This window comes from Crocuta crocuta, unplaced genomic scaffold, assembly GCF_008692635.1.
Source record: "Crocuta crocuta isolate KB4526 unplaced genomic scaffold, BGI_CrCroc_1.0 scaffold620, whole genome shotgun sequence".
NCBI lineage: Eukaryota > Metazoa > Chordata > Mammalia > Carnivora > Hyaenidae > Crocuta > Crocuta crocuta.
Genome location: NW_027527402.1, coordinates 741,729 through 768,699, shown reverse-complemented (window position 1 = coordinate 768,699; position 26,971 = coordinate 741,729). Strand labels below are relative to the sequence as shown.

Here is a 26,971-nt window from a genome sequence, read left to right as displayed (position 1 = left end):
CCCCCCCCCTATCTTCCTCTCCCTCTCTCTCCAATTCCCCTCTCCCCCATTCATGCTCTTTTTCTCTCTCAAATAAAAAATAAAAATAAATAAATGAATAAATGGTACTGAAACATTTGAATAACACAAATATGGGCTTAGATACATACTTCATTAAATAAAGTTCATTTATTTTGAGAGAGAGCACATAAGTGGGGAAAGGGCAGAGAGAAGGAGAGACAGAATTACAAGCAGGCTCCATGTCATTAGTACAGAGCCTGATGCGGGGCTTGAACTCAAGAACTGTGATTTCGTGACCTGAGCCGAGATCAAGAGTCAGAGGCTTAACTGGCTGAGCCACCCAGGCACCTCTAGATACATACTTTAAAGCATGTACAGAAATTAGCTCAAGATGGATAATGGACCTAAATGTAAAACTTTTGATAACTTGAAAATGAAGACACAGGAGAAAATCTTTATGACCTTGGGATATGCAAAGATTGTTTAGATATGACCCCAAAAGTATGATCCATAAAAGAAAAGTATGACCCATAAATTGGACTTCATCAAAATTAAAAACTTCTCTTCATAAGAATACAAGGACAAATGTTTTCTGGGAGAAAACATTTTCAGATTATTTATTTCATAAAGGACTTCTATCCAGACTATATAAAGAACTCTTAAAATGACATAATAAGAAAACAACCCATTTTTTGAAAATGGCAAAAGATTTTCTGCTTCACCAAAAACGATGTACATATGGCAAATAAACATGCAGAAGAATGCTTAACATCATTAATCATTTTGGAAATACAAGTTAAAACCACAGTGAAATACCACTGCACAACTATCAGTATGGCTAAAATTTGAAAGACTCCCCATACTAACTGTTGGAGAGGCTGTGGAACAACTGAAGTTGATATAAAAATGGTACAGTCACTTTAGAAAACACACTAGCTATTTTTAGAAAAAATATCTATCTGCATATATAAATATGTATAAAGATATTCATAGTGACTATTTCTTGTAGCTAAAAATTAGAAGCAGTCCAAATGTCCATCAACAGGGAGATGGGTAGACAAATTGTGGTGCTCGTATTATGAAATACTACTAAGCATAAACCATTGATACATGTAAAAATATGGACAAATGTCAAAATAATTGAGTAAAGCCAGAGTACGCACAATATCCCCTTTAAATGAAATTCCAGAAAATCAAAAATTGTGGAGAATGCAAACTACAGAAAGATCAGATGTTACTTTGGGCTAGGGAGGGGTAGGAGGAAGGGGTTAATTACCTAGAGGCACTAGAATACATTTGGAGGTGATGGTTGTGTTCCTTATGTTGATTTAATATTTTCATAAAGTTGCCTGGGCACTTTTTCAAAATTGTACTCTCAATTGATTTATCGCTGTGAGACCAGTGTTTTTTAATATATAATTCACATTCCATGTAACTTACCTTATTAGAGTGTACAATTCAGTGGTTTTAGTATATTCATAGTATTCAACCATCCCCACTAATTCTAGAACTTTTTTTATCACCTCACAAAGTAACCCTGTACCCATCAATAGTCACTCCTTTTTTCTTCCCAGTTCTCTCAGCCCTAGGCAGCCACCAATTTATTTCTTCTGTGTATTTGCTTGTTTGGGACATTTTATATAAATCATACATTATGTGACTTTTGTGACTGGTTTCTTTCACTTACAATGTTTTCAAGGTTCATCCATGTAGTAGTATGTATTGGTACTTTATTTTTTTTAATTCTTTTTTTATGGCTGCATAATACTTCAATTGTATGGCAAAACTATTATATTTTGTTTATTCACTCATCAGTTGGTGGGCATTTGGTTGTTTACAGTATTTAACTGTTATGAATAGTGAATATTTGTGTACAAATTTTTGTGTGAACATATGTTTTTCAGTTTTCTTAGTGTATAACTAGGAGTGAAATTTCTGGGTCATATGGTAACTCTTTGACTTTTGAGGAACAGACCATAATATTTTAAGAGGTGCTGATGTGATCATGGTTAGCATATAGCCAATTGTGCTAAATGGAAAGTACTGTCCATTCTGGGGTTTTTGTTTGTTTGTTTTTTGTTTCTTGTTTATTTTTAAGAGAGAAAGTACAGGTGGGGGAGGCACAGAGAGAGAGGGGGACAGAGGAAGTGAGCAGGCTCTGCGCTGACAGCAGCAAGCCCTGCTTGGGGCCAGAACTCATGAACCGTGAGATCATGACCTGAGCCAAAATTGGATGTTCAACGGACTGAGCCCCATCCTGTTTTTTTATATTGAAGTATATAAATATTTCAGTCCATATATTTTCAGAAACACTGTCTTTTTACCTCCATTCAGAACATTTCAGTTTTTCAAGCAAAACTTGTCAAATAAACGGTCTCTGTGATTCTTTTAAATGTTTCACTCAAACTTTATAATAGTGTTCTTTGGTTTTACTTATGTAAAACCATGTTCTGAATACCCAGTTTTGTATACAAGCTGTGTTTTTTCTCTTACGCTTGTCTGCTCAGAGGCAGATGACCTGAAGCTGTTCTTATCTGTAGTGTTGATCTGGCATACATACATTTGTGTAATGCATTTTTTTATGCTGTGTTCTGTGGTCAGGGTGCGCTGTTATTATTTGTTTGCACTAAATTTGTGGTTTCCAGAAAGGTGGCAAAATGCCTCATGCTGATGTTGAAGCTGCTTCTGAACTTGGGTTCCTTAAGAATTTTTATATGTGTTAGATGTGGTAACAATTTGTATATAATTATCTATGCATATTATTGATAGTATGGTCTTGGTGCTTGATTTTTCTTCCAGTCAAATTTTCATGTATTTAGTTTTATTATTATTATTATTATTTGAGAGAGGGAGAGAGTGCGTGCTTGAGTAGGGGTGGGGGCAGAGAGAGAGAGAGAGAGAAAGAATCTCAAGCAGGCCCCATGCTCAGCATAGAGCTCAACAGGAGGCTCGATCCCACAGCCTAGGATCATGCCCTGAGCCAAAACCAAGAGTTGGACATTCAGCCAGTGGAGCCTGCATACTTAGTTTGTACATTAATTATAATGATCGTTTTCAGAGTTCTTTTCTGTGAGCAAACTTTATGGAACTTTACTCGTATAGTACAGGAACTGTGCATTTCCCATAGTTTATGTGCGCTGGATGATGGAGAACATGGAGGGGTCATACTTTTCACTTACTAGAGGCAAGTGCACTTTTGGATATTTAAGTGTTCCATTTACCTTGGAATTTGGATTCAAGGAAAACTGTGTTGTAAACTGCTTTTCAGACTAGAAACAAGTGATCTTTACCAGAGGGGGGCTGTCGCTGGAAAGCAAAGGGAAGTAAATCTGATATGATAAGAAGTACAAATGGCAGTTAAAATGAAAAGGTGCTTTATCTCATTAGTATTTAGAGAAATCTTACTTACGTTTTTGCTTATCAGATTGGACATTAGAATTTTTAAAAAGTTATTTAAAAATAGTATTGGCAAGAGTATTAGGAGAATGTAAGTTCTAGTACTCTGGTAGGAGTATAAATTGGTATAACCCTTTGGAGGGTAGTTTGGTACTATCTAACAAAATTTAAAATACTTATACTCAGTAATTTTACTTCTGTGCTACAGAGTGTCCATAAGAAGGAAAGACTGCTTCCTACTACATTTTATGGGGCTAGGATAATCTGATAGCAAAAGCCAGACAAGGATAGTACATAACAGGAAAATCAGAGGCGAATTTACTTAAACATGGATGGAGAAAACCCCAGAATAGAATCCAGCAAAGTACTGTATTCATCCTAAGAATTCAAGGTTGGGTTAATATTAAAGGCTAGAAGGAGGTGATAACATTTTAAAGTACTGAATGAAAAAACTGCCAACCAAGAATTCAAAATCTGGCAAAGGTATCCTTTAAGAATAAAGGAGAGAGGGGCGCCTGGGTGGCTCAGTCAGTTGAGCGTCGACTTTGGCTCAAGTCACTATCGCATGGTTCGGTTCTTGAGTTTGAGCCCCCCATCAAGTGAGCTCGGGCACTGGGCTGTGCACTGTCTCTCCCTCCCTCCCTCTCTCTCTCTCTCTCTCTGCCCCTCATGGGATTCTTTCTCTCGCCCTCTCTCTCTGTCCCTCAATCACTTGTGTGCACGCACGCACACTCTCACTCAAAAATAAATAAATTTTAAAAAGAATGAAGGCGAAATTAAGACACTCTCAGATAAACAACATTTCAGGGAGTTCATCGCTAATAGACCTTCTATACAAGAAATGCTAAAGGGAGTCAGGCTCACTGCAGACCTATTGAATTTACTTTCTGGAGTAGGGCCAAAGAACATATATTTTAAACAAACCCTCCTCTTTATTCTTACACACCAGAAACAAAAACTCTACAATAAGGTACCATTTTCTACCTAGCAGATTGGTAAAAACTAAAAAGAAAAAAGCCCTGTGATATCTACTGCTTGCCAGGATTTGGTGTAGTGGAAACTCTTGGTGGATGTGTGAATTGGCACAACTACTTTGGAAGACAATTTGACATTGCCTTGTGAAGTTAAAGATGTGTAGACCGTGTAAAGTTGTACAGACCACTAATGGAAAGAAGACACCTACATGGATGTTCACAATGGCTGTTTGTAATAGCAGAAGCCTGGAAACAGTCCAGATGTTTATTGAGAGGAGAAAAGATTTTTAAAACTGTGGTATAGGGGCGCCTGGGTGGCTCAGTCAGTTAAGTGTCTGACTTCGGCTCAGGTCATGATCTCGCGGTTTGTGGGTTTGAGCCCCGCATCGGGCTCTGTGCTGAATGCTACCTTAGAGCCTGGAGCCTGCTTCAGATTCTGTATCTTCCTCTCTCTCTGACCCTCCCCTGCACTCGTTCTCTCTCTTTCTCTCTCTCTCAGAAATAAATATAAAAAATTTTTTTAAAAGCGTGGTATAAATTGTGTGTGAAAATGAATGCACCAACATGTGCAGCTGAGAAAGCAAGTGCTTTCGTAAGGCACTTTCATAAACCATAAGGCACATTTTGTTAGGGATATATACATTTCTAGTGAAACTGTAAAGAAAAGCGGATGATAAAAAATTATGGGTAGTAGTTAACACTGGAGGTTGGGGCAGGGTTTCGGTGGCCATAGTGATGTGAACTAAGATGGTTACACGGGTTTATATTTTATTTTCTTATACCTCATGTTATTTTAGATGTAGCAAATACTAGAAATCATAGTATAAATGTCGCAGACTAGATAAAATACAAACATCCGTGCTATGCTACTGTTGAAAAGAATGATGTGATTTTGTGTGTTCTGAGTCAGCGTGAGCCTTTTGTTCCCTCCGTGGCTTTTATCCCTCATGTAACATTTGCAGTTTGTCTTCCTTTGGTGGGAAGGATAGTGTCTTTTTCCACTTAAAAATGAAATCCGTTAGGGCTGAGTTTTTTTTTTTTTTCTTTAAAAAATTTTATTCATTTCTGTATCTTTTTTTTAAAATTTTTTTAATGATTTATTTATTTCTGAGAGAGAGAGAGAGAGAGAGAGAGGCAGCATGAGCAGGGGAGGGTCAGAGAGAGGGAGATACAGCATCCAAAGCAGGCTCCAGGCTCTGAGCTATCAGCACAGAGCCCGACACGGGGCTCGAACACACAAACTGTGAGATCATGACCTGAGCTCAAGTCGGACGCTTAACCGACTGAGCCACCCAGGCGCCCCTATTCATTTCTGTATCTTAACAGTTCCCAGAAAGTGTTTGGGACAGAGTACATGCTAACCAAACTTTTGTTGAATGAGTGTGTGTGTGTGTTTGTGTGTGTACACAGATATTTAAAGATTGGAATTCTAAGCCCCAAATTAACCACTGGGTAGGAGTGAAGAATTAGGGGTAGGAACTGGTCATGGCTAAATGGAGACTGTATTGCACTTTGTATTTTATATCCTGCATTTGTATTGTTATAACTTTGTGTAGTTTTAAATTAAAAAGGAAAGAAACATCTTTGAAAATCAAGAAGCAAAATGCAAACTGGAAAGAATAGCAAAAAATAACATTACTGACAAATCTAAACAAGAATTGCTTAATTCCAAGAATTGAGGATGTTAGGTTGAGACTACAGTTGGGACTGGAATGAGCTCAGCTCTCACAGGCAGCTATGCTGCGGACCCTTTCTCTGAGTGCTTCTAGACGTGGCTGTTGTTACCTTGAGTCTCTGGAAGAAATTATCAGTCTGGAGATGAGGGGCTGTGAGGATTTTAAGACCTAAGGTCATGTGCCGAGCAGTTTTGTGTCCCTGTTATTATATATACATTAAATAATAAGTATTTCTGTTTGATCTAAAACTTTGAAACAAAACAAAAAGGCAGGATGTGACCATGGTTGTGTACTTGATTGGATAGAGTGAAATAAGTAGTGTTGTTCTATGGAACTCTTAAAGTGTGTCCGTGTACAGGTAAACAGAATTCAAATTATTTTAGTGGTGGTTTGTTTTTTCCGTTCACTCTTTGTTGAATAATTCCTTTGCCACACCCAATAAACCCACAGCCTGAGCCCCCGGTCCTCTCCCCATACCGCCAACAGCAACCTTTTAGTGATAAAATAGAAGTATGAACAGCAGAATGGTCTCACAGACATTCTGCTCTGCTCTGTCACAGCCTCGACAGCACCCCTTTCTGATGCAGCTTCTAGATCAGAGAAGTATCTTACAGACCTCTGTCTCCACTCTGTGGTGATGATGCTTTTTTACAAGTGTGTGTAAATATATCCATTAAGTCTTAGGTTTTTATATAGTAGAAATGCGGATGTCATTTGTGATAGAACACAAGAATACAACATAGGCCCATATGGTTGATTATGCTTAGGACAGAGTCCATGATCATCTCTGGCTCGCGTTTTTACTTCAGAAGGGAAACTGGTCAGCGGCATGTGAATATGAGCTTAGTGTTAAGGAAGGCGTCTAGTGTTTGGTTTGCTTTCTATGTGAAGGAAATTAAGTTTCTCAGTATATAAGCCCCACCCTCCATGCATCCATTTGAAAGCTATCTCTTTTCTCCTCCATAGAATGGAGAAAATGTATACTTTAATTTTTTGAAGTTTATTTATTTATTTTGACTGAGAGCGAGCGAGCAAGCATGCATGTGAGTGGGGGAGGGGCAGAAAGAGGGGGAGAAAGAGAGAATCCCAAGCAGGCCCTGCATTGTCTGCGCAGAGCCTGATGCAGGGCTCGATCCCATGAACCATGAGCTCATGACCCTTAAGCCTAGATCAAGAGTCTAACGCTTAACTGACTGAGCCACCCAGGCGCCCCAACATATACTTCTTTAGTTTGGAGCTGCTTAATTTCAGAGTGTTAAAAATTATTCCTCTCTTACTCTTCAATGCAGAGAACAAACTGAGGACTGATGGGTATGGGGGGGGGAGGGGAGAGATGGGCATGGTGGAGGGCACTTGTGGAGATGAGCACTGGGTATTATGTGAAAACCAACTTGACAATAAACTATTTGTAAAAAAAAAAAATTATTCCTCTCTTTTTTCAGTATTTATTCTTACCATTTTCTCTTTCCTGTGATTTTGCAGTGAGTAATGTGTTCTTTATTTCTGTTTTTTACTAGCTCTGGGAGCATTTGGACCACACGATGTTTTTCCCAGATTTTAGACCATTTCTAAGTAGCAATCCACTGGACCAAGATAATAGAGCCAATGAAAGGGGTCACCAAACTCATACTGACTTCTGGGGACCAAGTCGGCCTCCCCGGCTGCCAATGACTCGAAGATACAGATCACGGGGAAGTACTCGTCCTGATAGATCCCCAGCTATTGAAGGGTGAGTGAGTGCTTTTTTCTTTGAGTTCTCTTTAAAGGTAGTTTCAATGAAGGATGTATTGACATAATCTAATCCTTATAAGGTTCTTCTACTTCTTACCTTTATAGACAAGATGGATATACATAGAAAGAATGAAGGTGAAGTTAACTTGAATGTCTGTACTCAACTGCTACCAGTTAATGAGTGATGATAAACTAAAGGATGATGAAACTAATGATATAGGTCTCTGGTTAATTTTANTGAGCTGGCAGTCAGCACAGAGCCCGACGCGGGGCTCGAACCCTCGAACCGCGAGATCATGACCTAAGCGAAAGTCGGTGGTTAATTTTATTATTATGTCTCAGATTAATATATAGGTGATACATTGGTTTATGAAAATTTCAGAAGATACAGAAAGAGATATCCAGTGTATTGGATGACATTAGGATTCTAAAAGACCTCAGCAAGCTGGAGCAATAGACTTAATATGAAACTTCCTAGGGATAAATGGAGAGTCTTGTCTAGTGTATTAGACACTGGAGGGCTCACTTTGGCAGCACATGTGCTAAAATTAGACACTGGAGAAACAGTGGGGAGCAAAACAGGTGCTGGCCCTTGATCTCATGTAGGAATAATCAACAGATTTTGTAAATGTTTGCCATGTGCATAGGATTGTGCTCAGTGCTTTATCTGCTTCTCTTACTTAATCTCCATGGATTAGTAGGTGCTATTACTATTCTCGATTTATGTAAGAATAAACTGAGACTCAGATAAATAAAATAACCTGGGTCAGTGGTAGATCCAGGATTACTTGAACCCAGAGATATATAAATCTAATGCTGCATGGCAGTCACTAGCCACAAATGATTATATCAATTTAAATTAATTAAAAGTTAATAAAACTCAAAGTTCTTCAGTCACGGTAGCCACATTTCAAGGGCTCAGCAGCTACAGATAGCCAGTAGTGACCATATTTTACAGCACGGATTATAGAACATTTCCATTGTGTCAGCAAGTCCTGTTGGACAATACTGTTCTAGAGCCTATCCCTCACACATACATACACCTAGATTTTATTACTAATATTTTACTGTACTTATCACATATCTATCCATCTGTTTGTCCATTAGTTCATAGTATGTCTTTTAAATTTCAAAATTAGTTGTACACATTTCTTCTTAGGACAGTAATAAGATACAGGAAATCTACCAATGAGATTGTCTAGGACAAAAGATCAAAAGATCTGAGACCATTGTGAGAGTTTATGGTGCTCAGAGGTAAATCTGTGCCTTACTGCATATAGATTACTTGCTCTCCCTAGTGTGGATCGCGTTGTTGAACTCAGCCACAGTTCTTCTCAAATTTTACCTCCTATGCATTTTTGTCTCCTACCCACTGAACTGCCAACTTTGGACCCGTGCTGTGGTCTGCTTTTCCTTGCTCCCCTGGGGGGACGGCTGAGTATGCTGGAGGAGAATCGTTAGGTGTGCCCACTGATGCCCTGCAACTGGCAGAGTAGAGTTAATCTCCGTTAGACCGTCAGTGCTTTTGATTAGTCTTTTAATTTGCATGCCCCTCAGGAAATCATTTGATCTTTTGCCACATCTCACCCCAGATTTCCTATCTGGTAGGCCAGTTGTCAGCAGCTGACTGGTGTTCTTCATTTTGAAAATCGAGGCCTTAGACTTAAACTCCCAAAAACCCTGTGTCCATTGTCTGCACTTAATATTTATTTCTCCTTCCAGTCTCCTGAGATGAGGTATCCTTTCTTTGTTTTCAAAGTAACTCCATCCATCAGCCCATGTTCCTGACTTATTCTGTGCCTATTTCTTCCTGAGATTTCATTTCATCCATTTTCTTCTCTTTGCTCCCCTTTTCCCCTTTGCTACCTCTCCTCCCCCACTTCAGCACCATGGTTTTCAACACTGGCTGTACATTAGTGTCCCTGTGGATGTTTTAAAAAACACTGATGCCTGGTCCCTGTCCCCAGGGATTCTGATGTAAGCATTCTGAGTGAGATCCAGGCATTGGTAATTTTTGAAACCTCTGAGGTTATTCTGATTGTAGCCAGAGTTGAGAACCAAGTAGCTAAATTACTGCCCAATCTTATTTCCTTTCTTGTTCAATAAAATTTCCTAAGAGGAGTCTGCATTTATTTTGTGTACTTTCTCATCTCTCATTATTCCTATGCTGCTATAATTTGGCCCTCCTATCACAAAGGTCTCTGGTGACCTTCTAGCTGCAGACCCAGTGGGAACTGCGAAATCTTCATTGTATGGGTCTAATTTACTGAATTCAACATTTTCCCCCGTCTTGAAATTCTCTACTCTGACTTCCATGACAGTAAGTTTTCTTGATTTACCTCTTCTCAGACATTTCCTTCTTGTGGATACTTCCTAAATATTTTGTTTTCCCAAGGTGTTTTCTTTATTCTGATTTTCTCTAGTCTGCAACAGGGTTCTTAGCTTTAGGACTTACTGACATTTTGGGGTACATAATTCTTTGTTGTGTGGGGACTCTCCTGGCTTCTGCCTGCTACATGTAGTAACCACCACCCCCATCCCTCCATTTATTTATAACAACTAGAAATGTCTTCAGAAATTGCCAAATGTCCCTTGAGGGAGCAAAATTGTCCCTGGTTGAGAACCATGGCTCTATAAGCTCTCTGGCCATTCTTAGGTTCTCTCACAATTCTAATAATTACCTGTATACTAAAGACTCTCAGATCTTTATTTCTGTTTTCCCCCTAGTTTAAGACTTGGATATATAACCTCTTATTAGCATTTCCATCTGAATGTTCTATAGATACTCCAACCTCACTGAGATGGAAGCTAAATTCTTTTCTTCCAAACCTGATCCTTTTTCTTTATCTGATTTTGGTTGGAAGTAGCACTCTCTACCCAGTTTAGAAACTGAGACATTAACNGTGAGATCGTGACCTAAGTGAAAGTCGGACGCTTAACTGACTAAGCCACCCAGGCGCCCCTCTCAAGTCCTGTTTTGTATAACCATTTCCCCTGTAGTTCACATCCACATCTTTTCTTACTTGCCTACACTATTGCATTAGCCTCCTGCCTCTCCTCCTTCAGAGTACTCCTGTACTACCCTTGCAGGGTCATCTACCTACATTTTCAGACCAGTATCACTTCCCTGTATAACATCCATTCTCATAGTGTTCATAACTTCACATACAAGGTCCTCTATGTTTTTGGACTCTCCCAGCTCCCATAGCCTTGTTTCCTGTCACTTCCTGCTTTTCTTTTATTCTGCCAGTATAAAACTTACAATCCCTACATACACCATGCTGTTTCTAGCTTCCTTATGCTTGTTTAATCTGTTTTCTCTGGCAGAAATACCTTTACTATCTTTCTTTCTTTTTTTCTTTAATGTTCATTTATTTTTGAGAGAGAGAGTGCAAACCGGGGAGGGCAGAGAGAGAGGGAGACACAGAATCTGAAGCAGGCTCCAGGCTCTGAGCTGTCAGTACAGAATGCAGTATGGGCTCGAACCCATGAACTGCGAGATCATGACCTGAGCTGAAGTCAGATGCTTAACTGACTGAACCACCCAGGTGCCCCTGACCTTCCTTAGTTTTGAGTCAAGTTTAGTTGTTGTCTACCCGCCCCGCAGGATGTCCATTCATTTGCATTTGTCTGAGTATTTCTTTGTTCAGATTAAATATCTGGACAAGAATACAAATAAATGATGTATCCTTCTCAGTGTATCCCAGCAGAGGAGGCACATGATGCTACTTGTCCTGTCCTGGGTAATGTTAAGTTTGACTGTTTGGCTAAGGCGGTGTCTGCCAAGTTTTTCTTATAAAGAAAAATTTACCCTTTTCTTTTGTAATTAATAATTTGGAGTGATACTTGGATATTAAATGAGTATCTACTTCCTAATATTTTAAAACTTAATGATATTAAAATCTGTTGATGATTCTTGCCTGAATTATTACTATAATGGCTATAAAATAGTGATTTTTCTATTTCTGTGATTCCTCCTACAGATATCTACTGTAAAAAACTTTTTTCTTTCCCTTGCCCTGTCATCAGTGTACTTGTTTATTTTAGCATGGACTCATGGATTTTATATTTATTTATTTTTCATTTTGATGCCAGTTTCTCCAGAGTAATTGGATCTAAGCATTGGAGGCAGCCATCCTTGTTCTGTAAATTAATAAGAGAGTTGGAGTGTCAGAGTCAAGTGATCAGCTGTGTTTCTCTGATTATTAGCTGATAATACCTGGCCTACTGGATGAGCACGGCTTCTATTGGGGTGCCTGTAATGGAAATAAAGTTCTTTCAAGGAGATTTTTTTAGTTGCTAAATAGGAATGGGGAGACTTATTCTAATTTGTCCTTTTGGCTGTGTGAATACTTAAAAACACTATATGAATGCCCTTGGGCAGCCTTATATTTTGTCTGTAAACTGAGAGAGGAGAAGCTAACTGACATTTATTAAATGCCTAGAATTTTTCAGGCACTCAGCTATATACATTCTTCTCGCAGAGCCCTGGAGCTGGGCCATGTTCAGTTAAAATAGGTAGGGATCAGATTTTTGATATCTTTTGCTCAAAAATTCCTTGCCAGATTAATAACATATGAGTGTGAACTGATTAGGCTTGATTCAGCCCTCCTTGGTTGCTTTGTTTCTTAATTCCATTGGAAATTGTGGTCTACTCTATTATCACATTGTTCCTTTAACTAATGGAAGAGAGGGAGAAAGATGTAAGCTTCCTTTTCTTATGTGTCCTTTACAGATAATCATATTACCTTAGTGGCATATAACCTGACTTAACGATGGCTTAAACAAGATTTTTTTTTTTTTTTTTTTTAACACGTAACAAGATGTCTGTAGCTGGGTGGCAGTAGGATGGTTCAGTATCTTAACCATGTTAGGGTTGGATCTCGGATTCTCTTGATCTTTCTGTTATGTTTACTGGCTTACAGCCTAGGGAAAGAAGAAAGGGAAAAGGGATCAGCTTATTTGTTTCTTTATTTTAAGGAAAGGAGAATCTTTTCTACTGTCCCACTCCCACCTCTATATCCCTTGCCAAAAAAATTCTACTCACTGGGCACTTTGTCACATGCTCCCCATCCCCAGCTGTGAAGAAAACTGGGAGAGCATGGATTTAGCTTTTGAATCCTTTGTAGTAGAAGGTGGCAAGGGAGAAGGGTATCGAGAATAGATTTGGGGTCAGACAGCCAGTGTCTGCTAATCAGCTCTTTTTTTTTTTTTTAAGTAGGTTCTGTGTCCAATGTGGGGTTTGAACTCCTGACCCTGAGATGGAGCATTGCATGCGCTGCTGACTGAGCCAGCCAGGTGCCCCTAATTAGCTATTTTATTAGCTAATAGAAAAAGTACCATGTTATTTCAGAGTAATTATAGCATAGGGTTAACATTTATTTTACGTTAATGTTTTAACAATCTTCTGAGGGTTTTGATCTTATTTTTGTAAACCATGTTAACCGTCAGCACTCCCTCCCCTCAATGCAGGGTGAGTGTCATGAACTCAGTGATTTTTGGCTCTCAGTCAGTGTGTTTTCGGTATTTTAGTCATTTAATTCTTGTCTTGTTGATTTTTTTCCCCTATCGTTATCATCATTTAAAGTTTTCATTTAAGAAACCCACCTGCTTTTTACCGTATTTAGACATACTGTGAAAAGAAGCTTCATGTTATTACCCATGTAAACATTATTGACTAAATATGTAGATGGAAAAACATTTTGCCATTAGTGGAAAGTAACCTTTAAAGTAAATGTATTAAAACTGAAGCAATGTTATCTTATAAGGGGTTAATATCCAATATAAAAAGAACTGATACACCTCACAAATAATCCGATTTAAACCTCCAAATAATACGATTAAAAATGGGCAGGGAATCTGAATAGACATTTTTCCCAGAAAGACACACAGATGTCCAACAGGTACATGAGAAGATGTTCAGCATCAGTAATCAGCAGGGAGATGCAAATCAAAGTCCCAGTGAGATGTCACCTCACACCTATTAGAATGGCTGTTACCATAAAGACAAGAAGTCACAAGTGTTGGTGAGAGTGTGGAGAAAAGAGAGGGAACCCGTGTGCACTGCTGTTGGGAATATAAATTGGTGAGGCTGGTATGAAAGGCAGTATGGAGGTTCCTCCAAGAAATTAAAAATAGAACTTCCATTTGATCCAGCAGTTCCATTTCTGGTTATTTATCTGATGAAAATGAAACACTAATTTGAAAAGATATATGCACGCACACACACGTGCACCCCATGTTTATTGCAGCATTATTTACAATAGCTAAGACATGAAAACAACCTGAGCGCCCATCAGTAGATGAATGGATTGGGGTGCCTGGGTGGCTGAGTTGGTTGAGCATCTGACTCTTGATTTGGGCTCAGGTCATGATCCCAGGGTGGTGGGATCAAGTCCTGCATTGGGCTCTGCACTGAGCATGGAGCCTGCTTAAGATTCTCTTTCTCCCTTTGCCCCTCTCTGCTACTTGTGCGCTCNGCTCATGCTTTCTCTCTCTCAGAAATAAATGAAAACATTAAAAAAATTAAAAAAAAAATCGAATGGATATAAAGGAAACATGGTATAGATATGTAATGGAATATTATTCAGCCATTACAAGAATAAAATCTTGCCATTTGTAGCAATGTGGGTGGACCTTGAGGGCATTATGATAAATGAAATAAGTCAGACAGAAAAAGACAAATATATGATCTCGTTTATATATGGAATCTTTAAAAAAAAAACTTTTTTTTAAAATGTTTTATTTATTTCTGAGAGAGAGAGGCAGCGTGAACAGGGAGGGTCAGAGAGAGAGGGAGACACGGAATCCGAAGCAGGCTCCATGCTCTGAGCTAGCTGCCAGCACAGAGCCCGATGTGGGGCTTGACCCCACAAACCGTGAGATCATGACCTGAGTTGAAGTCGGATGCTTAACCGACTGAGCCACCCAGGTGCCCCTATATGTGAAATCTTTTAAAAAATCCCCCAAACAAACTTATAGATGCAGAGAACAGATTAGTGGTTGTCAGGGCAAGGTGCGGGATGGGGATGAGGCATAGGAGGTGAGCAAAATGGGTGAAGTGGGGGTGAAGAGGTACCGACTTCCAGTTATAAAATAGATAAGGTGGGGTTGTAGTGTACAGCAGAGTGGCTATAGTTAATAATACTGTGATACATATTTGGAAGTTCCAAAGATAGTAGATCTTAAAAGTTCTTATCACAAGAAAGAGAAATTCTATGTATGGTATGGATGTGAATGAGATTTGTTGTGGTGATCATCTCATAATACATACAAATAACACATTTTAAAAAGTGTTCTTTGTTAAAACTCACTGTCTGCAGATTGTTTCATGAATGTATTGCACATTATAAAAGTTGAAGTGCGATAATGTCTGAAGACTATAAGTGATGGTCTCTTGTGTTTCTAATAAGATAAATACTTTTATCTTTGCTTATCGTATTAGGGAGTTGTGTCAGTGTTTAAAATGCTGGGTGGTATAATGGGTATAAAATAAACCTTTTAAAGAAGAGTGTGGAGACTTGCCATGTATAGTTGATGCATGTGCTGAAACCTGCAGCTTTCTGGGGTGACGGAACAGTCTGGAGGCTTACTGCCAAGGGGCTGGGGGCTTTGTCTTTGGTTTTTTGGCTTTGTTTTTGGTTTTGTTTTGGAGTTTGGCAAGGACAGACTTTTAAAATTGTATTTTGTTTGGCAGTGTGTAGGATGGGAGGAGGATATCCTAACCTTTGGTCATGATCAGATGCAGAAAAACAATGAAGGTTGACTAGAGCCCCCATTTTTGGATTTAGTCCAGTACTTCATTTATGTAACTGCTGCTTCTGAAACGAGAGGAGTTTAAGAGAATGCCACCATTTTTAGGAGAATTGAATAAACCTGTTGCAAGAGAGTTCTCTTAACAATGAAACAAATCCTGGGGCACCTGGGTGGCTCAGTTGGTTAAGCTTCCGACTTCGGCTCAGGTCATGATCTTGCGGTTTGTGGGTTCGAGCCCCGCGTCAGGTTCTTTGCTGGCAGCTCAGAGCCTGGAGCCGGTTTCAGATTCTGCGTCTCCCTCTCTCTCTACCCCTCCCCTGCTCATGCTCTGCCTCTCTTTGTCTCAAAAATAAACTATAAAAAAGGAAGAAAGAAAATTTCAAAAAAAAATGAAACAAACTGAGGCGTCTGCGTGGCTCAGTCAGTTGAGCATCGGACTCTTGATCTTAGCTCAGGTCATGATCTCATGGATTGTGAGTTCAAGCCTCGCGTTGGGCTCTGTGCTGAAAGCACAGATCCTGCTTGGGATTCTGTCTCTCCCTTTCTCTGTCCGTCTCCGTCCCCATCTTGTGCTTTCTCTCTCTCTCAAACAAACAAAAAAAAAAACCACCCAAAAAACCAAATCTTGGTTAACCTGGTGAATAAACTTGTCTTGGTCTCCACAGTGCTCTTGAAATGCACTTAAAAGGTGAAGGTTTTTGGTTCAATCCCATGACTCCATGGGATCTGTGGAATCCTGAATTCCATGCAAAATAGTTAGTAGTGGTATTTACACTGGTGTCTGTTGAAACTGATGGAATTGAACGTTATATAAATGAGAAGGTATGTAAGCTAGTAATCAGTGTTAGGGCTGGGAGGCAAGTGGCCCATGAGATAGATACCTTTTAAATATATAGGGAGAGAAAATTAAAGTCAGCTTTGATCAAAATTTTAAATAGTTGTAATGCTAATTTGTAACCATTATGAACCATCCAGCCATCTTAGGAGAAAACATGGATGTCCTGTTTAAAAGTAAATCATTACTTAGTCCAGTGAGTCTTATAGGTCATCTTTGGTCAACACACTTTATCCACTCCCATAAGCCCACTGAGAAAAGTCGTATGTGTCAATACAAATTTCATGTTTCCAGTCTAACCTTCTGTGTTGTCTGCAGTTATTTCCTCATTAAACTACCCTCAAAATACTTCCCATTCCACAAACGTGGTAGTCCATCAGTTGTGCTCTTTGCATCGTGCCTTCCAGGAGACTAGGCTACTGTTTCACAGGGTGAATTTGAGCATGTAGGAAAAGCAGAAGAGGAATTGTCCCAAACCAGTTCTGGATTTGCTGACTTCAGAGTAGATAGTTTGACTTAAAAGTCTAGTTGCTCTTTTCTTGAACCAATTTTTCTCCTATTTTCTTCTGGAGTCTCAAAAGGGTTAAATGATTTGCAGAAAACATGAAGCAGGCTCATAAAACCTCTTGAGACTTATATTGCTTTCCAAATTAAGATTTCCAAAAGAAATCTTAAACCGTTTGTTTTGATTCTGTACAGAGATTGTTCAACTAAAGGAATGTCTATTAAACTTAAAAAAAAAAGTGACAGAAATGCAAATGATATAAACGTGTTATATTATTGATCTCTCATCTACCACAAGAACGACTGATTTGGTGTTAAGGTTTTCTTTTCTTTTTTAAAAATAATATGTAACATTAAGAATATTTCAATACATAATCAATATAAATGTTCTTTTTGTTTTCCAAATTTTTATTTAAATTCTAGTTAGTTAACATATAATACTGGTTTCAGGAATAGAATTTCCTGATTCATCGCTTACATAAAATACCCAGTGCTAATCATAACAAGTGCCCTCTGTAATACCCATCACCCATTTAACCTACCCCATACCCACCTTCCTCTACCAGCCCTCAGTTATCTGTCATTATGAGTCTCTTATGGCTTTTTCCCCTTCCCATTTGTTCATCTGTTTTGTTTCCTAAATTCCACATGAGTGAAATCATACAGTATTTGTCTTTCTCTGACTGACTTATTTCACTTAGCATGATACACTCTAGCTCTATCCATGTTGTTGCAAATGGCAAGGTTTGTTTATTTATTTATTTATTTATTTATTTTGATGGCTGAGTACTATTCCATTGTATGTATGTGCTACTTTATCCATTCATCAGTCGATGGGCACTTAGGCTCCTTCCATAGCTTGGCTATTTTTGATAATGCTGCTATAAACGTGTGGATGCATGCACCCCTTCAGATCTGTATTTTTTTTTTTTCTGTCTGAAATTCAACTTTTTTTATTTTTTATTTTTTATTTTTTTACAAATAGTTTATTGTCAAATTAGTTTCCACATAACACTCAGTGCTCATCCCCACAAGTGTCCTCCTCCATGCCCATCCCCCCCTCCCCCGCACATACATCAGTCCTCAGTTTTTGTCAGCATTCAAGAGTCTCATGGTTTGCCTCTCTCCCTTTCCTCCACCATTTCCGCCCTTCTTCTCCCCCTTGTTCCTCCGTCAAGTTCCTCCTAATCCTCCTATACGTGCAAACATATGATATTTGTCCTTCTCTGCCTGACTTATTTCGCTCAGCATAACACCAGATCTGTATTTTTGTATCCTTTAGATAAATACCTAGTAATGCAATTGCTGGATCGTAGGGTAGTTCTATTTTTAATTTTTTGAGGAACTTCCATACTGTTTTCCAGAGTGGCTATACCAGTTTGCATTCCCACCAACAATGTAAGAGGGTTCCCCTTTCTCTGCATCCTCGCCAACATCTGTTGTTTCCTGTGTTGTTAATTTTAGCCATTTTGACAAGTGTAAGGTGGTATCTTGTGGTTTTGGTTTGTATTTCCCTAATAATGAGTGACATTGAGCATCTTTTCATGTATCTATTAGCCATCTGGATATCTTTTTTGGAAAAATGTCTATTCATGTCTTCTGCCCATTTCTTCACTGGATCATTTGTTTATTGGGTATTGAGTTTGAGAAGTTCTTTATAGATTTTGCTGTGTAGTGGTGTTTTATCTTGTTGAAGTCCCAGTAGTTCATTTTTGCTTTTGTTTCCTTTGCCTCTAGCGATGTTTCTAATAAGAATTTGCTCCGGCTGAGGTCAGAGATTGCTACCTGTGTCCTCCTCGAGGACTGTGATGGTTTCCTGTCTCACATTTAGGTCTTTCATCCACTTTGAATTTATTTTTGTTTATGATGTAGGAAAGTGATCCAATGTCATTTTCTTGCATGTTGCTGTCCAGTTTTCCCACCGTCATTTGTTGAAGAGACTGTCTTTTTTTTTTTAATTGGTTATTCTTTTCTGCTTTGTTCAAGATGAGTTGACCGTATAATTGTGGGTCCATTTCTGGGTTTTCTGTTGTGTTTCATTGATCTGTGTGTCTGCGTTTGTGGCAGCACCATACTGTCTTGATGACTACAGCTTTGTAATAATAGCTTGAAGTCCAGAATCGTGATGCCTCTAGCTTTGCTTTTCTTTCTTAGGATTGATTTAGCTTATTCGGGATCTTTTTTGGTTCTGTACAAATTTTAGCATGTTCTAGCTCTGTGAAAAATGCTGGTGGTGTTTTGATAGGGATTGCATTAAATGTGTAGATTACTTTGGGTAGTATAGACATTTTAACAATGTTTGTTCTTCCAGTCTATGAGCATGGAGTTTTCCCCTGTTTCTTTGTTTCTTCTTCAATTTCCTTCATAAGTGTTCTATAGTTTTTAGAGTACAGATCTTTTACTTCTTTGGTTAGGTTTACTCCTAGGTAGCTTAAAGTTTTTGGTGCAGTTATAAATGGGATCAGTTCCTTGATTTCTTTTTTTTGCTGCTTCATTATTGATGTATAAAAATGCAACAGATTTCTGTACATTGATTTTATATCCTGTGACTTTGCTGAATTGATGTATTAGTTCTAGCAATTTTTTGGTGGAGTCTTTTGGGTCTTCTACATAGAGTAGCATGTCGTCTGCAAATAGTGAAAGTTTGACTTCTTCCTTGCTGATTTGGATGCCTTTTATTTCTTTTTGTTGTGTCATTGCTGAGGCTAAAACTTCCAGTATTGTGTTAAATAGTAATGGTGAGAGTAGACATCCCTGTTTTATTCCTGACCATAAAGGAAGAGGTCTTCAGTTATTCCCCATGGAGGATGATAGTAGCTGTGGGTCTTTTGAATATGGCTTTTATGATGTTGAAGTATGTTCCATCTATCCTTACATTGTTGAGGGTTTTTTTTTTTTTATGGATACTTTTTCTGCATCTGTTGCAAGGATCATAAGGTTCTTTTTTTTTTTTTTAACTTTTTTTTAAATGTTTATTTATTTTGGAGAGAGCAAGAGAGAGCAGGAGCCATTGAGGGGCAGAGAGAGAGGGAGACATAGACTCCAAAGCAGGCTCCAGGTTCGGAGCTGTGGGCACAGAGCCAGCCCTATGTGGGTCTTGAACCCACAGATCTGCAAGATCATGACCTGAGCCAAAGTTGGACGCTTTTCTGACTGAGCCACCCAGGTGCTCCTAAGGATCATACAGTTCTTATCCTTTCTTTTATTAATGTAGTATATCACGTTAATTGATTTTCAAATATTGAACCAGATTTGCAGCTCAGGAATAAATCCCACTTGATCATGGTGAATAATTCTTTAATGTGGTTGGATTTGATTTTCTAGTGTCTTGTGAATTTTTGCATCCATGTTCATCAGGAATATTGGCCTATAATTCTCTTTTTTGGGTTTTTGTCTGGTTCTGGAGCCAAGGTAATGCTGGCCTTGGAGAATAAGTTTGAAAGTTTTCCTTCCATTTCTATTTTTTGGAACCATTTAAGAAGAATAGGTATCCACTCTTTAAATGGTAGAATTCCCTTGGGAAGCCATCTGGCCCTGGACTTTTGTTTGTTGGGAGACTTTTGATGACCTGTTCAGTTTCTTATCTGGTTCAAATTTTCTATTTCTTCCTGCNGCCCGACGTGGGGCTCGAACCCACGAACCGCGAGATCATGACCTAAGCGAAAGTCGGACGCTTAACCGACTAAGCCACTCAGGCGCCCCAGGGCTTATCAATTTTATTAATTCTTTCAGAGAACCAGCTCTTAGTTTCATTGATTTGTTCTACTGGTTTTTTTGCCTATATTGTTTATTTCTTCTCTAATCTTTATTATTTCTCTTTTCTCTTCTTCTGCTGGCTTTAGGCCTATTTGCTCTTCGTTTTCTAGCTCCTTAAGGTGTAAGGTTAGGTTTTGTAAATTTTCTTGGAGTTAACTTCAGGTTTCAATAGTGTTACGTTCTGAAAATATGCATGGTATAATCTCAGTCTTTTTGTACTTGTTCAGGACTAATATGTGACCCAGGATGTGATCTATTCTGGAGAATGTTCCATGTGCACTTGAAAAGAATGTGTATTCAGCTGCTTCAGGATAAAATGTTCTGAATATATCTGTTAAACCCATCTGGTCCAGTGTGTCATTCAAAGCCATTGTTTCCTTATTGATCTGCTTAGATGATCTGTCCATTGCTGTAAGTGGGGTGTCAAAGTGCCCTGCTCTTATTGTGTTATCATCAGTTGTTTTCTTTATGTTTGTTATTAATTGATTTTTATATTTGAGTGCTTCAACTTGGGGGCATAAATATTTACAATTGTTAGATCTTCTTGAGGGATAGACTGCTTAATTGTGATATAATGCCCTTCTTCATTTCTTGTTAGTCTTTGGTTTAAAATCTAGTTTGTGTGATAAAAGCATAGTCACTCTGGCTTTCTTTTGTCATTTATTAGCATGATAGATGGTTCTCCATCCCCTCACAATCTGCAGATGTCTTTAGGTTCAAAAGGAGTCTCTTGTAGGCAGCATATAGATGGATCTTGAGTGTGTGTGTGTGTGTGTGTATGTGTGTGTTTAATCTCTTGTAATACTCTATGTCTTTGGATGGAGCATTTAGTCCATTTATATTCAGAGTGGTTATTGGGAGATATGAATTTAGTGCCGCTGTGTTACATGTAAAGTTGGTGTATCTGGTGCTGTTCTCTGTTCCTTTCTAGTCTTAATTGCTTTTGGTCTTTTTTTTCCCCACTCAAGGATTCCCTTTTAGTATTTCTTGCAGGGCTGGTTTAGTGTTCATGAAATCCTCTAGGTTTTGTTTGTCTGGGAAACTGTTTATCTCTCCATCTATTCTGAGTAACACCCTTGCTGGATAATATATTCTTGGCTGCATATTTTTCCCATTCAGCATGTTCATTATGTCCTGCCCCTCCCTTCTGGCCTTCCAAGTTTCTGTGGATAGGTCTGCTGTGAACCTGATCTGTCTTCCCTTGTAGGTTAAGGACTTTTTCCCCCCTTGCTGCTTTCAGGATTCTTTCCTATTCTGAGTATTTTGTGAATCTGACTATCACATGTCTTAGGAATGGCTGGCTTTTGTTGAATTTAATGGGAGTTCTCAGTGCTTCTTGGATTTCAATATTTGTTTCCTTTCCCAGATTAGGGAAGTTTTTAGCTATGATTTGCTCAAATAAATCTTTTGCTTCTTTTTCCATTTCTTCTTCTGGGACTTCTATGATACAAATGTTACTACACCTTAAAGAGTTGCTGAATTCCCTAAAGTCTACATTCATGAAACAATACCTTTCTTCCATCTTCTTTTCAGCTTCAGTATTTTCGATAATTTTGTCTTCTGTATTACTGATTTGTTCCTCTGCTTTGTCATCCTTGTTGTCATTGCATCCATTCAGTTTTGCATCTTGGTTATAGCACTTTATTTTGACTGACTAGTTTTAGTTGTTTCATCTCTGCACTAAGGGATTCTCTAGTGTCTTCTATGCTTTTCTCAAGACCAACTAGTATCCTTATTAAATTGTTTTAAATTCTGGTTCAGATGTCTTACTTGTATCTGTATTGATTAAAGCCCTGGCCATCACTTCTTCCTGTTCTTTCTTTTGGGATGAATTCCTCCACCCTGTCTGGATCACCATTTGTGTGAGTGTTTTGTGTGAAAGCCTGTTGTATTTCTGCTCCTATGAGTAATGGCTCTTTTAAGAAGAGATCCAAAAAAAAAAAAAAAGGAAGCTAGATCCTATTTCCCCTAGAGCTGAAGCTTTGCAGCACTCTCTGATCAGTAGACATGGTGCACACGAGGGGTTTTTGCTGGTCTTCTGGGTGTGGGGCCTTCTGCCCTGATAACCAGGAAGATTTGCCCTAGGGAAGAGTATGTACCTCCAAGGGCCAGGGGTGGGGAGGGGGCTTGGTGTAAGCGGTATGACGTCCACTGGGTGGGCTGTTTTGTTCACTGAAGTCCATGAGTTGCTGGGCAATATGGAGGGGAATGTCATTGCCCTGCTGTCTCCTCCCTGGAGTGGGGAGTTTGTTCCCACCACTCTTCAGGAAACCCTCCCAGAAGAGCAAACAACCACCTCTCCTATGTCCCCAGCTTCTGCCAGAAACCTACTTTTACCCTGCCTGTGATCGAGGAGTTGGCCTGCAAGGTGGCACAGTTCTCTAGTGTTTTATTTCAGACATGTGACTGTTTTTCAAAACTCCAAACTCCAAATTTTAGGGACCCACCAGTCACAGACCCTCACTGATCATCTGGGAGAGGGCCTTAGTGTTTTTGGCATTTGATGGTTTGTCCCAGGAAAGTGGTTACATAACTGTGTGGTGGTTCAGAGTTTATGGTAAAGTAAAGCACAAAGCCCATGTCTTGGTTCCTGTGCTAAGGAACAGGGCAGCATGCTGATGCTACCAGTTCTTTTTGTCCCTGGAAAGGCTGAGCTGCCACTCCCAGTGCCCTCCAAGCAGGAAAGCTGTTTCTTTCCATGGAACCCAGGGGGTTCTCAGACCATGCTGCCCTCTCCCGGGTCTCCACCCTCCATCCCCATAGAAGTACCCCTAAGCCCACCAGGCATGACCCTGACAATGGCAGAGACATCTAAAACTTCAGACTTTGTGCTCCATTGCTTAGAATAACTTGTGGTAGTCAGCCCCTTTCCTATTCCCAGCCATTGGTTTTGGGGAAGAGTTTTTCTTGTGTAGTCCCCTGTGCATGCTCTCACTCTTTCTCTCTCTTGCCCCTCTCTGTGATCAGGGCTCCTTCCCCTTCCCAGAACCTGCAGTTATTTTCCCTCCCAAATCAACTCTCTGCAGCTCCTGCCTTCTACAGTGTGACTATTTTGTCTCCTACTAGTTGTGCAGTTTTGCTCTCTCAGTCCTCAAATCGAGTTCTTGGGTATCAGAATGATTTGATACTTACCTGTGTTCAAGGGACAAGGCAAGCTTAGGGTCCCCCTACTCCGCTACCATCTTAACTCCTCTCCTAAAGTGTTAAGGTTTTTTTAAATGGTGAAGAGTGCTTGGGAAAATTCTGGGAGGGGGGAGTGTATAGTTTTTCCTTGCTTTTCACAATAGTTGCATTCCTTGAAAATTCAGTATATTTTAAAACCAAGTGTGAAATACATTATGTATAGAATGGAGTTGAGTTTGGGCTCCGTAAATTGTCGGCAGTTTTTCCCCAAGGGAATGTTCAGGCAGGACATTCAAAGAGTCTGCATGTTGGAGGACGATTGTTTGTTGGACCTGGCCACCCTCCCATTTCTTGCAAGGTGATTAGCTCTTGCAAGGTTCCTGTCTACTACATATGAATGCTGCCTCCCCGCTTACTGTAACTAGCAAAACTGTCTCCTTGGATTTCTAAATCACTACGTAAGGGCGACGTTGAGAACTCCTGATGTGAATTACAGTCCGTAAATGGATCTCCGTGGTTAGTCAGTTAAGCCATCTGTCTCCTTTGTCTTCTGCTTTCTTGTGTTGGCATCATTATTGGATAGCTGTCTCCATTTAAAATGAAAGATGGCTGCTGGTAGCTCCACGTTTACAAGAACATTAGAGCATTTATCCCAGAGGATATGTCCATCTGTCACCTTGCAGGTGACACTTGTGAGACAAGGGCACTTATCTCAACTTGGGTTTTGTGCCCACACCTCTAGTGGGTAGGGGCATTATTCTTGTTCATTATTTTGAATTAAGGATCTATTCCTCCCCCCCATATGAGTATCTAGTTATTTGCAGCGTAATTTATTGGATCATCCATCTGATTTAAAATGGTTCCTTTATTGTGTATACATTTTCATACTCACCTGTCTTTGGATTGTCTGTTAGGGTCTGTTGATCTTTATGTTCCTTTGCTTGTACCTTACTGGTTTACTTTTTATAATTTTATAGTATGATTTGATATCTACTGGTGAAAGTCCACTTCATTATTGTCCTTTTCCAAAAATGTCCTGATGCTTTTCTTACATTTACCCTTTCAAATGGACTTTAGGTGCATTCTGTCAATCTCTACCCCCTCTCCCATCCCGCTGGTATTTTGATTGGAAGTGCATTGGATTTATATATTAACTTGGGGACAGTTGGTAGTTTTTATAATTTTAAAACTTCTCATCTAGGTCTGCAGCTCAGGTTTCAATTTATTTGGTTCTGTTGTGATGTCATTCAGCAAAGTTTTATACTTTCTTTTAACTTTTTTAAAATTATTTTTTAAAGTTTATTTATTTTGAGGGAGGGAGAGTGTATCAGAGTGTGTGCGAACTGGGGAGGGGCAGAGAGAGGGAGACTGAGAATCCCAAGCAGACCCCACACTCAGTGCTGAGCCCCACGCAGGCCTCGATCCCACAACTGTGAGATGATGACCTGAGCTGAAATCAAGAGTCAGTCACTTGACCAACTGAGCCACTCTGGCTCCCCTCTTTTAGCTTTTTTTTTTTTCTTTTTTTCTTTTAGAAAGAGAGCACGAGTGGGGCAGAAGGACAGGGAGAGAGAGAGAGTTCCAAACAGGCTCCACACTCAGTGCTGAGCCCGACGCAGGCCTCGATCCCATAACCATTGAGACCTGAGCCAAAATCAAGGGGTGGACACTTAACTGACTGAGCCACCCAGGCACCCCTTTAACTGATTATTGCTGGAAAGCTTTTAGTTACCCATCCCCTTTGTATTTAATTGAATTCTCTTATTAAGTGTAATAGTGTTCATTTTATTTCCTTGAGTTTTCTAGATTTGTGGTTGTATCATCTACAGATACTGTGTTTCCCCCCTATTTATGCCTCATTATTTTTTATCTTTTGCATTGGCTATGTTATCACAACAAAGTTATCTAATAGTAGACATCCTTGTTCTAATTCCTGACTTCACTAGGAGTGCATGTTTATTTGTTAAGCATATGTACCTCGGTTCTTCACATATGACTGCCAGATTAAGAAAGGTTTATTTTATTCCTAACTTATTTATTTATTTTTTTAATTTCTTTTTTAATGTTTTATTTATTTCTAGGAGAGAGAGAGAGACAGCATGAGCAGGGGAGGGTCAGAGAGAGAGGGAGTCACAGACTGAAACAGGCTCCAGGCTCTGAGCTGGCAGTCAGCACAGAGCCCGACGCGGGGCTCGAACCCACGAACTGCGAGATCATGACCTAAGCAAAAGTCGGACGCTCAACCGACTAAGCCACCCAGGTGCCCTTATTCCTAACTTATTAGGGGCTTTTAATTAGGAATGACTGGTAATTGTTATCAAATACCCTTTGTGATTTTATCAAAGTGACTTTATAGTATTCACCTTTAAACAACTAATGCATTTTATTAACTAATAGATTTTCTGATGTTGAACTTACACTGCAAGCTTTGAATAAAAGCCACTTTGTCAAGAAGCATTAATCTCTTAATACATTATTGGAGTTAATTTGTTCCTTTTTAAAAAATTTCTGCATCTGTTCATGGGGGTGGTGGTAATTTTTTGTGTGTGTTCTCTTTATTACAGGTTGGTATCAAGATTTTGTTAGTTTGCTAAAATGACCTGGAAAACTTTGCTGTTTTCGTGTGCTTACGAATAGTTTAAATAACAGGAATTAACTGTTACTTAAAGGTTTGCTAAAAGTTACCTCTAGTTCGGTCTGGACCTGGCATCTTTTGTGGGACCAAATAGATCTCTTATAACCTTTTTAGATACTTCTGGGGTTAATGGTCTAGGGTGGTGTTTTATTCATCTCTGTTCCCAGCTTTTAGGGTAGAGTCTGTTTTATAGTGGATAGTAAGTGTATTTGTGTGGAATTAGTGGATAATTATAATTATGTTTCTAAGAGGTATATGTAATACATGCAGTAGTAGTAATTACTTCCAAGAGTTTGTAGAGATGGTAGTCTGAGTTCATACAGGTATTTTTTTGTTTACTCTTCACTATAACCCCATGGAGAAGTGACTTTGAGTCTCCATTTTACAGTAGAAACTGAGGCACAGAGAGGTTCAGTAAATCACCTTAGGTTATAAAGCCAGTTAAATATTGAAGTTGGAATATCGCAAAAGTGATGATATTTGTATTTGGCAGGATTATATATGTTCAAAAATATAAACAAATCTAACAGTATCCTGTAATCTTCCCAGTTTTTTTTTTTTTTTTTAAGAATTCTGTGTTTCCCTA

At 39.1% G+C, this 26,971-nt stretch overlaps 1 protein-coding gene across 1 annotated transcript in view; it reads left to right on the top strand.

Annotated features, from left to right (window-relative positions):
* Positions 1-26,971, top strand: part of RNF115 (ring finger protein 115) — a 90,177-nt gene that overhangs the window by 42,423 nt on the left and 20,783 nt on the right. Inside the window, exon 5 of the mRNA XM_077753341.1 lies at positions 7,564-7,775. Within this exon, the coding sequence (XP_077609467.1) occupies positions 7,564-7,775 (212 nt within the window). The remainder of the gene's footprint in view (positions 1-7,563; positions 7,776-26,971) is intronic.